At 34.7% G+C, this 11817-nt stretch overlaps 1 protein-coding gene across 1 annotated transcript in view; it reads right to left on the bottom strand.

Moving 5' to 3' along the window:
• Positions 1 to 208: 208 nt before the first annotated feature.
• The window catches only part of LOC108363387 (uncharacterized), a 36878-nt gene continuing 25269 nt past the window's right edge, over positions 209 to 11817 (bottom strand). The window contains exons 10-18 of the mRNA XM_017616737.1: positions 10874 to 11023; positions 9592 to 9731; positions 8406 to 8474; positions 5642 to 5833; positions 5028 to 5222; positions 1456 to 1727; positions 1175 to 1329; positions 798 to 1050; positions 209 to 380 (exon numbers count right to left, since the gene is read on the bottom strand). Of these exons, the coding sequence (XP_017472226.1) occupies positions 258 to 380; positions 798 to 1050; positions 1175 to 1329; positions 1456 to 1727; positions 5028 to 5222; positions 5642 to 5833; positions 8406 to 8474; positions 9592 to 9731; positions 10874 to 11023 (1549 nt within the window). The 3' untranslated portion in view covers positions 209 to 257. The remainder of the gene's footprint in view (positions 381 to 797; positions 1051 to 1174; positions 1330 to 1455; positions 1728 to 5027; positions 5223 to 5641; positions 5834 to 8405; positions 8475 to 9591; positions 9732 to 10873; positions 11024 to 11817) is intronic.

Below are 11817 nucleotides of genomic sequence, written 5' to 3'. Positions count from 1 at the left end.
AGAAGTTTCCTTACCTTAAACGCCAAACCACAATTCTCTTCAGCTGCATTTGAACTCAGTTTTATTTTAATTAACAATCTTTCTCTTTTTTCCTTATTAACATGACCTTATTTCATCGACCTCGATGGCTTGACATTATGATTGCAATAACCTTCCGTTTTACTTACGTATAGATTTGTCATCAATCTACATGTACATGTAAGTGTGTATGTATTATATGTAATAACTGTATTATTGGCCAATTCACCTACGCCAACTCAATGCGCGCTACCATTACTCGCCGATGACAGAGGGCGTAGATTACTAACACATTCACCCAGCGCACCATCCTGATGAAATTGTATAAGTACCAGCTCATATGTCACAATCGTTCCAGCAACCTTAAAAGGATTGAATATACAGCAACAACAAAATCACTTCATGCATAATCACTTATAAGGATATATCATAAAAGAGGAAAAGGAGAACCAGAGCAATAATTGCTTAACTAGAATATGGTAAACTGATATATGAGCCAGCAGAATGTAAGCTCAAAGATAGCTGGCAATGGAATAAAATTGCTTGAGTTGAAGGAAAGAGAGGTCGAACTCTGTAAGTGCTTGCAAATATGCATGGAATGCAGGTGGTGGCATAGATACAGGAATGCGATGACTACAAACTATGCGCTGAAGCGAATTGTAAGTGTAGGTGGTAAAATGAGTGAATGGGTAATCTAATTGACGGTGTATTACTCGCAGCAGTACATATGTGAGTACACGTGACTGGTCATGAACAAACGACAGCGGAATGCAACTTACGCTCAGCACCAATTTCCTTGTGAGATAAAAGAATTTCATGCCACTTAATGCAACCAAATCACTGTTAATATCCTCCGAGAAACGTTTCACCTCAGTGCACCACGATTCCTTGGGTATGCAGCGTAGAACGCGCAACGGTTTGCGGGATTCATCATTGATGCTGGCCGAACACAATGAGACAGCCAATGTGCGACCGATAAGAAAGAAAAGCGAGAAGTAAAAGTAGACGAGTTGTGCGAACGAAGGCATTTTACTACATTGAAACGTGGGCGGAAAAGGAGACATGAAACGAAAATTGCCGGCTTTTATTCATGAGCAAAATAAATTGGACTAGAAGTATGCATGCAGTTAAAGTATACATATGTAAAGAGACTCACTTAAGGCTACGCAGCAGTTGCACACAAATAAAATACAAATTATTCGAAAAGGATATCATTGTGATGAGCGAAATGGCGCCATCAATGCGTGCGCAAAGCTCACAAAGGTTCCGGTATTGTTTGCGACGAGTCAACCAGAAGATCTCGGGCATTTGCTGTCTCGATGCGTGTGATATGCGAACAGACGGCAATGGCAGACAATTAAAAGTGACAGGCAATATTTGAGCGATTCAAAAAAAAAAATAAAGAATGCAATCCATAGACTAGAAAGTTTTTCTTACCATGCCCTTGAACTTGAATAAGTTATCATTGAGCTGCTTAAATTTTGCCGCCAATCCCAGACTGACAATCATCACAAACACATCCATAAAATTCCAAATGAAGGTGCATATAATATTCTCTAATTTTCCACAAATAGCTAAATACACAGAGTAAGGGAAGACATCAAAAATTTGCTGGTTGGTAAGAATAAAGTAATCCTTAATTGGGTCATCAGACTGCGGACAGGCATTGGAGTAGAGTATGTTGGAAATAATGTTCAGTAAATGCTCGGCTGATAAATGAAAAGAAAAAGTTGTAATTAGTTCATATTTACTTAAATAGTTATCTTTTATCTCTGCTACATACATACGAGCATATGTAAATGATGCATAGAGCTTCACACATATTTTTTATAAGAATTTATATTTTATATTCATACTTTATAGAAATACTGCATTTTCGTTTTAATACTTCATTAATTTTTTTTTACTCCGCTGGCAGAAAACCTTTGAACTTAAATAGGGAAAAATGAAATGTTGTATTTAAGTTTTTTTAAAAACTAAGTGTAATAGTACAAATGCTGTCGTCCGAAAAAATTTTAGTACCCAAGTGGCACAAAAACTTGGAACAAGCAAAAAAACAAAAGGTTGTATGATAGTGTAAAAGCCTTTTGAGTGTAATTAACAGTTTAAATGGCACTGTGGTTGTGGTTTATTTAATTATAGCTTTTTTTAAGAACGTTTTCCTCTCAGTGCGTGTACATGGCGTATGAGCAACTTTTTTGGTTTGTACATAAAGGTGTAGCCAGCTGTTCGTTGGAATTCGCATCACTTGAGTGTAGCAGCGCACAGTGGTTCAAAACTGGCATTTACTGTAATTCACTGGAGCCTTCATTTTTCACACAATTTGATTAATTTTTTTTTTAATGAAAGCTTATAAAATTTGCAAGAGACCAATTGATCGGGCTGAATTTTGAAGAAAGTCGATTCTCCTGTTCCAATTAATAAATGTTGCATAAGAAAAACAATTTGAAAACGAAAAAAATCCACAAAAATAAACTTAAATGTTAAATAAAAAAATTCATCTAGTTAGTTTTTATAGTTCCTAAAAAAATTTTGGTTTTGCAGTTTTACAGATCATGAACTTTTAGCATAGTAAATGCAAGTTTCAAGTAGCTAAAAGTTCGCGTTAATTTTTAATAATATATATAGTAAGAATGTAAACTACACAACATGCAAATATGATCGAACGGTTAGGGGAAAAAATTATTAAAAACCAACGCGAACTCTTAGCTACTCGAAATTTGCACTTTATTTATTTTTTTATTATTTAACGATCTATAAAACTGCATACCCCAAAATTTTTCTTCAACCTCAAAAAAAAATTCACTTTGTTGAAATTTTGTTTTTTAACATTTCAAATTTTTTGTTTTGGGGAACGCTCCAATTGTTTTCAACTAGATTTCATTATGTAACATTTACTAACTGGAACAGGAGAATCAATTTTCTTCAAAATTGCTACAATTTCAGCATTTTGCACTAATAATAGATAGATCATTAAAACATAAATATCAAAAAAAAAACATAAATATCAAATTGCTTGAAAAATGAAGGTCCCAGTGAATTATGAACATTCAATTCCAGCTTTTAACCACTGCGCAGGGTTGTTTGGGAAAAAAGAAAAAAATAGGATATTTCAGACTGCCTTAGAATCAAGAGATTTTTTCGACTTTATTTTTTTTCCAAGACTTGGTAAAACTATGTCCAAGCATTCCTTCGAAAGGGGTAAAAGAAACCAAGCTAGTGGTGCCATAAAAGGAAGCAGAGTAGAAGGAGTATACGATTCTCGGCAAGGCACGCTCTAAGGATCTTTAAAATGTGGAAGAAAATTCTGGGGTCAGTCGTTTACGAAGTGCTCTCGGTATATACAAAATGTTACCTAAGGAAGGCAGATCTTTCCACGTGAAGCCAAAAGACTTTAAAAAGAACAAGCTTTATCTCCTTCTTCTCGAAGACTCTTTGAGAAACTTTGGTATGGAACCTAAATCTACGGATTTCACTTCCCCTTTGGTGATCCGATGTTCACGCAGGTGCCTTTTCCGTCTGAGCATCAGTGCTGGATATTCTTCTAAGATGTGCTGTGCAGTCTCGATTTCCGTCCTGCAAAATCTGCATCGCTCATGCGAGTAAATTCTCAGTTTAGTCAGGTGATAGTTCAGCCTGCAGTGTGCTGTCAGGATTTCTGTAACAATTCTTAAGTTATTCTTTGATAAGCTCATACATTCCTTGAAGGGTTTTAGGTTATATGTACCTAAAAGTGCTTTGGACTGCTCTAGACCAGGAAGATTATCCCAGTAGAGATTTCTTTGAGCCTCTTCCTCTAACCGAACAAGGCAGAGAGTACCCGTTTTACCAAGCCCCAGAAGGGCTCTGGGCCGGTGAAAGGGGTTCATGCACCTTTCTTCGCTAGTTTATCGGCAATCTCGTTTCACTTAATACCAATGTATGCCGGAATCCAGAGAACTCAAACCTTATTGGTCATACCAAGAGTATTCAGCTTGTCGAGGCACTCCATCATCCGTTTAGATGTTACCTGGTGAAATATGAGGGCCTTGATAGCCCCTTGCCTGTCAGTCAAGATCGCGATGTTCTCGTTTCGGTAGTTTTGCTTGATATTATAAAAGGCGCATCTTTCTACGGCGTATGTTTCAGCCAGGAAAATAGACATATGTTTTCCCATGGGTTTCGAGTATCTTAACCTCGGTCCAACTACCGGTACCCTCGTCGGTCAATGAGCCATCAATGTACCAGGTAATCATGTTTCGGTTTATCCGAGATGCCTTTGACCCTCAAGGGACCTCGAACCTGACACTATGGAGGTTAACGGACCTCGTATTCGGGTTCAGCGAGTCTAAAACCCCATATATATGACTATTCAGGTTTACTCAATGCATTTTTCCTTACTTCACCCTCAAATGACCTCGAATCTAACGTGATGGGGGCTAACAGACCTCCGATTCGCATTCAGCGCGTCGAATAACATAGGGCCATAGAGGTCTGGTTCAATATGCAGGAGCTTTTTTTTTTGTAAACCTCTGTTATACTATGTCTCCATCAAGAGATTTATCTATAAAGATTTAAGAAATCAAGTTGCTAAATCACAACCGTCTCCATTGCCACAACGATCTATGTTTGACGTTCACATTTTTAAATATTTGACGTTTGCTTATGTATGATTTTATAAATACAGCTGCGGGCATTGATATACAGACCGATAAAAGGAAGGTACCCGAGCGGAATTTCATTATGTAAATTCTTAATATTATTGGCTTCTTATTCGTGGTAAATATGTATAATATATAGTTTGGAAAATGTAACTAATGGTACCATTTCGAGATTTAATTTAATATGGTAAATATCAAAAGAAGGCTAAATCTACATTAAATCTCATAATGGAGACATAGTATTATTAAAGCTAATGTTAAGTAAATTTAAATAAATAATATAGTACACGTGTCATTCTTTAATTCCACTTCACACCAACATTCACTCGCTGAGATGTTCAAGCCATCTTGAATGCTCATCTAACTCACCGAGTGACAACATCATGGCCACAATTGTCACTATTTTAATCCTGTACGCCAGACGTCCTTTTTCCATTTGCGTTAAATACTCCGGCAAATCGCTCTCCATCTCATCCCAGTACAACATCAATGCCGGCCATTTGCGCGCCAATACAATAGCGCTAATGCAAACCACAATGATGGACATGCGAAATATTAGTGGCTCTGCGTTAAAGTTCCATGCATGCATGTAGTACATACATACGTAAGTTAAAGATGGACGGTGTACGTAGAAAGTGATTCAACATTGAGACAATTCGAAGGGCAAAGAGCGACATTTGAAGTGTGGGGCGCGCGCAGGCATGACAAAGATAAATGTTTATATAATAAAGTTTCAATACAATTTCATTGCAATAAAGTTATAGGTTTCTTCCTTTTTTGTGTTTAGAAAAAAAAAATAACTAGCACAAGTAATAAAAACAGAGACATCCGAGTGTCAAGCGTAGTGCTTTATTTACTTGCAGCCACTTGAATTTATCAAATACCGTGGCCGTGGTTAGTTTCTGTCGATTCTGCCACCTTGCCTCCGTATGGCTTTCAGCCATCTTATCGCTTACTATTCGCTTGCTTATTCTATTACTTACCAACACTATTGAAGTTGATAGGTTTATATAGCAATTTGTTTATTGACAATCCCAAATCAATTGTAGTCGTCAGTATGAAAAGCAAACAATATAAAGTTCGTAGATTTGTCCAAGAGAACGACAATTGGCTGGGCTGTGATGCTGTGACTCCCTTGACTGGCATGAAAGCGAAAAACTCGGCAAAGAGAAAGACTGGTTGATGGATAGCATAAAGGTAAAGATGTATACATACATAAGAATTTGTTAGTTGATATAAGATAATTTATAGGTTTTATGTATGTCCCCGACCCCCTCTAAAATGGAGGGTAATATTTTTTATTGAAAACAGCAACTGACCGAAAGTCTGCGGAAAGGTGGTCTAGCACAGCCTGTATAAGAGGCATTCTTCGTGAGAGGCTTTGTGACTCTCCAAATTGGTTCAAGCAAAAACTATCGGTTAGAGACTTGAAAATTTGATAAAAATGTTTTTTACTTTTAAATGATGTTTGGTGTTTTTTCAAATTCAATATGGAGAAAAAATTTTTAAGATTTTATTGCATTCGCTCGTAATTATGAATCTGACCATGACTTTATAAAATTCAAAATGACGGATCCAATATGCTGAAAAAAATTTTTAAAAATGGATTGAATTGAACGACCAAGAAAAAACCCCGCGTAACAAATTTCAAGTTAATCAAAAAACGCCATCATCATTCAAAAGTTTAAAATTTTACCGAATTCTTCAAAATATAAATTTTTTTTACCATTTTGAAAGAGATAATAAGTTTTCAAAAACAGATCTGGTATATTGGAACTGCAATTTTTGATTTTAAAAATTTCGAAACACACGTAAGAATCGATATACTCACGAAACTATGCGACACATATGCATAGTAAAACTGCGGTTTTAGTTTTTCACACTCAAGTCAGGATTTTTTTTCAAGAGACTTTGAAATTTTAAAGATATGATTTATTTTAAAAAATATTTTAAAAAATCAGTGCAATGTAGAATAACAATATGGGTACCAAGTGAAAGAGAAAGTTCTGTATACAACATTTAAAAACAATAAAGTTTTTCGGTTTACAACGACGAACAGTTATTGAAAATGCGCTTTTAATAAATTTTACATTTTTAAGTTAATAAAATATGCAGGACGAAATTCGACGATACGGTCTGTTTATATTAGTCCTCGAGCAATAACTTTTTCATAAATGATCATTGAAAATTTTCAGGGGTATTTAGGGACAAAGTTTTTCAAGGACATTTTCCATACCCATTCTTCCTTATGCACCAAAAAATGCATTCTGTTATAATTCTACAGAATTTTGTCTTTTATATGATACCCATATTGTTATCCTAAATTTCACTGAATTTAGTAAGTAATTTTTTTAAATAATCATATTTTTTAAATTTCAAAGTGCTTTCAAAACAATCCTAACCTCAGAGCGAAAAACTAAGTATGTAGTTTTACTACAATTTGCCCATAGTTTCACAAATATATTAATTTTTTTCTGTGTAAAATTTGCTGTCGCACTCCAACATTTTTAGAAGATACTCCGCCATATTGGATTTTAAAAAACGCCACCATAATGAATAATTTAAAATGTTTACAGAATTTTCAAACAAATAACTGATTATTTTTTCAAATGTAGTAATTATTTGCTAGAAAATACAAATTTACTGGTTCCCACTTTTGCATCTCTCCGATTTAATGAATCCTAAAGGGGCCTTGATATTCGAATTCCTGATTGCAAAGGGTTTCACCTTTGCAGTTTCACAATAAATTAATTTTTGTCTAGCCAAAACAGTGACCCTTGTAGTCAGCTATTTAAGTTAAGTGATATTTGCACCAATTTTGGCTATTTTGCTTTTCTTTATTTAACGTTTAATATTTTTTATAAAATTCTGGCACATATATACATTAGACTGCATCACCAAAAAAAATTTGCGGTTTTTCCGCCGGGATTAAAAATTTATTATTAAAAATATTTCGGCAGTCTTATATATGTATACATATATGTATAACCAGCACCAAATAAATCCACATTTCAAACTGTACAAAAATTATAAAAATTCAATAAATTTTACAATTGCGCCCAAAAATTTACACATTTTTATTTCGAATTTTTGAAAATATTTTAGGTACAGCGTTACGAATTAAATCCAAGAATTTTAAAATTTTTATTCAGAATTTTTATAAAAACTTTAGGTATGCACTTTTATAGCGCATTAAATTTGAGTATGACGAAGTGCAAATTTCAAGACGCTAGAATATCGCTTTGATTTTTAATAGATCCTTTAATGACGGTGCTAGACATTTTCTTCTATATCCAGCACTCTACTATAAACACACCCTCGAACCCTTTTCGAGATTTAATCGGGCGCATTTTACTTGATACTTGCATCCGCCCTGTGCTCCGTCCTTGAACCGTCTGCGTATCAATGTACTTTGGTATCTGGGATCCATGGCAAGGTGTGGTGCGTTAAGGAGATAAGAACAGAGATGTAATGATTAGGCACTAGATCACGGGATACTTGCGGTCAATGAATTCCGGAAAAAAAAAAAAAAAATGTTCTCCTCGAGATAAGCGCATCGATATATCATACTTTGAGATTCGACTATAAATGTCAAATATATATTGGAAAATGCCCCTACGTTGGGCCAAACAAAAATTTAAGTTCTTTCGAAAAGCCTGCCATAAATACTTTGGACTCAGGGGTGTACGGCGAACTTTTTTTCTGGAACGGTCTAATGTATATAGTGCTTAATGTGCATATATTCACCTCTTCCTACCGCTTGATGAAAACTGCCATCGGGTTGAAACTTTTTCTTCTCCGACTTAGCTAAAACTTCTGTAATAAAAAAATCGGCGACATATTATATTAGCTACTACAATTATTCATATACACATGGCAATGTGTAATATGTAGTTAAATACATACACCAACTATCAAAATAAAAGCAGTGCAACATTTTGAGCATTTTTCGCTATTTGTTTTTTAGGAAATTTTATGTTTGATTATTAAGAAAGCGAATAACAAACACCGTCTAGATTCACATTTAAAACTTTGTACAACATTTATAATAAGTAATTAAAAAAAAAAGATTAAGACAAGCTTTTATAAATGTTTAATAAAAAGAAAAATCGACCCCTACAACACTTATTTAATAGCAAATTTTTTTGTGTGGTTACTTCTTTCTGTTTAAGTCATATGCTTTTCCAAATATGAACCAAATCGGACCATAAATACGGATTTCCGAATATCTCGACTCCTGCGCCACCTATCGGGCAAAATTTTTTGTGGAGTTATTTCATTTCCTACAAGTGGTATACATTTTAAATCAAAAATATCAACACCTGCGTCACCTAACGCATTAATGCCTCTATCGTATTGCATTTTCATAGGGTTCTGAGCTAAGTTTCAAGTTTCTAGCTCATCGGGAAGCTGGTCAAAAATGATTTTAAGATTTGATTACAGACAGATGTAGCAAAAACTGGTGAAAATTCAACAATTTTTATGATCTCATCTTTAGAAAATTATAAAGTATGCAGCTCTATAGCCTATTTATTTTTAATAAAATAAAGTGTATGTTTGAAGTGGCTATGATTCGCATTAATTTTTATTCATTTTTTTTGCGCGACCAAAAAAAATAATAAAATAAAAAATATTAAAAGCCAACGCGAATTCGCAGCCACTTCAAAAGTAAAAAAACTGAAATTTTGGTAAAGATTGTTTAAATTTTTATAATTTTTGTACAAAGCAAAAAAATGTGAATTATACATATAGTGTTTGTTATATAATTAAAAAGATTTCAAAAAATAAAAAATAAACATTAAATAAAGAAAATACAAATAGCCCAAACCGGGTCGACATTTGGCACTGCTATTATTTTCACCGTAGGTGTGCATGCATATGTATTTGTATACATATAGTTCACATATTCCAGTGGTGTTAATTAGTTGCTTACTTGGTGGTTTATCTATCTGCAGATGCAGCAGCTCCATTTGGGCAAGAAATTCGGTACACGTACGCTTAATTAGTAGAGCTTTGTGGTCACGCTGGGGCGTTGATGGTCCAAATAATGCGGCAACATTTGTGGCACTTTGGCTGTAAATTGGTAAGCTCATTATATTGAAACTTTGCGGGATTTGAAACGGTGTACATATTTATACATATGCCTGTGTGCATGCGTATGTATTTACATTAGGGTGGTCCAAAACAAGTCGGATTTTTAATGATATCACACCAAGGATTGTTCTATATCGACATAAAATATACAACCATTCTTTTATTTTGAAATAACCCCCCCATTCTTTTATTCTGAAATGCATTGCTGGCATTTTTGAAGACCTATAAAATATAGTTACTATGGAAAAAATTGTTAAATAAATAATTGGTATTCTTTTTGGGAATCCCAATAAGTTTTGATCAGGCGATTCCCAAAATATTACCCAATTATTTATTTAACAATTTTTTCCATAGTAACTATATTTTATAGGTCTTCAAAAATGCCAGCAAATGCAATGAGGAAAAAATAAAAAATCTTCCATATATGATAAATGGAAAATTATGAGCGCTTTAAGCGACATCTAAATATTTTTTGATTTCAAAAAAAAAAATAGGTGTATATTTTTTTGGTATAGAACAATCCTAGGTTGTGAGAGCATAAAGATTCCGACTTTATTTTTTCATATGCACTTTTGGGCCACCCTAATGTACATATGTATTATGTATGTACTTTGCAACAAGTGAACGAAAGTAAACTGTCGATAATTGCCAATTCATGCGCTATTATACAGCGTGCATACATATATACTTCTTACATATGTATGTATCTATGTATGATAATTTATATGAATTAAATATGTCAATTTTGAATTTAATTATGTAAGTAGAAACTCACTTAATCGGGTAAAACAAAATCATAAACTAAGTTTTTTTCAAATAAATATAGACAAAAATACTTTCTAAGACGCGAACGCTTAAAAATTTTTGCATACGAACGCAAATTGTGATTAACTTAATAATGGATTTGTGAAAACTAGGTCTATATTCGGCATTCATAGTTTCAAAATGATCGATTCATAAACAAATTTTTAACACTTATATGCGTACATACATACAAATGTATATAAAAATTTTATTATTTAAAAATCGTTAAATGATCGATTTTTAAACGATTATATAGTCACACCTATCATTTCGATTTGAAAGTTGAGCAATGCAAACACTGCTTTAGGTGCACTCACCTAAGCCGGCGCGTGCCGCCTTTGTCACACTGACGACGCCACATACGTTGGCTTTTGCGCATTTGCTGTTGTTGTTGCACGCGTAAACGAGCATCCGCAGTGACATTTCCGATCTTCCAACCGATTTTAAGTGCGAATTTCATAATTTGCCTTTAACACACGTACCGTTATGTGCGTTGACTTGTTCAAGTAAGTGATTTCATGCCACTAGACATCGAAAATGTTGTGGCTTTTAACTGCAGCTAGTGGCAGCATACTCGAATGACAACCGAAATACGAATGTAGAACAACGAATGTCAAATGTATATTTCAGCCATTAGTAATAATGAGGTATTTATGTGGAAACTCGTACGGACATGCATGCATACATGTGTTGCAACTTAGGTTTTTTTTTTGTTTTTGCCTATTTGTGTTTTGAAAGTTCACACGCAATCGACTTACTTACATACGTATGTAAAATGGGTGCAGATATGCTCCTAATTGTGTCACCTGGCAAATTCCCACGGTCCACGCTTCACGAAAGGTATATCAGAGCTCAAGCAATTAAGTTTACACACTGTTTGAGCAATTTTTCAAATAAAATACCTACTGACAAAACGAATTAAAGTNGGTCGTCCCATAGCCGCGTCGTTTAAATTTAGTTGAACGATCATTTGGGCCTATATAGGCGGCGTCAGGGGACTTGCTTCTGCAGTGTTGGTGTGATATTGACTGCGTGCGGGTGTACGTGTTTGTGTGAGCAAGACGCGTGCGTTTGTCGGCCGAGCATTTGCTTTCAATTATTCGCCGCAGCTGTGATGATTTATTTTTGGTTCCCGTCAGCCAAAATGTCAACCAGCGGAATATACAATGAAATTAAGGTAGACAAGAGCCAACAGCGGACGGGGAAGCTGGTAAGAGTTGGCGGCCGATGCTCTGAGGATGCCAAAGTAGCAGAGGAATGA

This window comes from Rhagoletis zephyria, unplaced genomic scaffold, assembly GCF_001687245.7.
Source record: "Rhagoletis zephyria isolate East Lansing unplaced genomic scaffold, Rhagoletis_zephyria_1.1 Rzeph_scaffold_01265, whole genome shotgun sequence".
Lineage (NCBI taxonomy): Eukaryota > Metazoa > Arthropoda > Insecta > Diptera > Tephritidae > Rhagoletis > Rhagoletis zephyria.
Note: the sequence above shows the minus strand (reverse complement) of the source record. Positions and strands in the feature narration are given on the sequence as shown.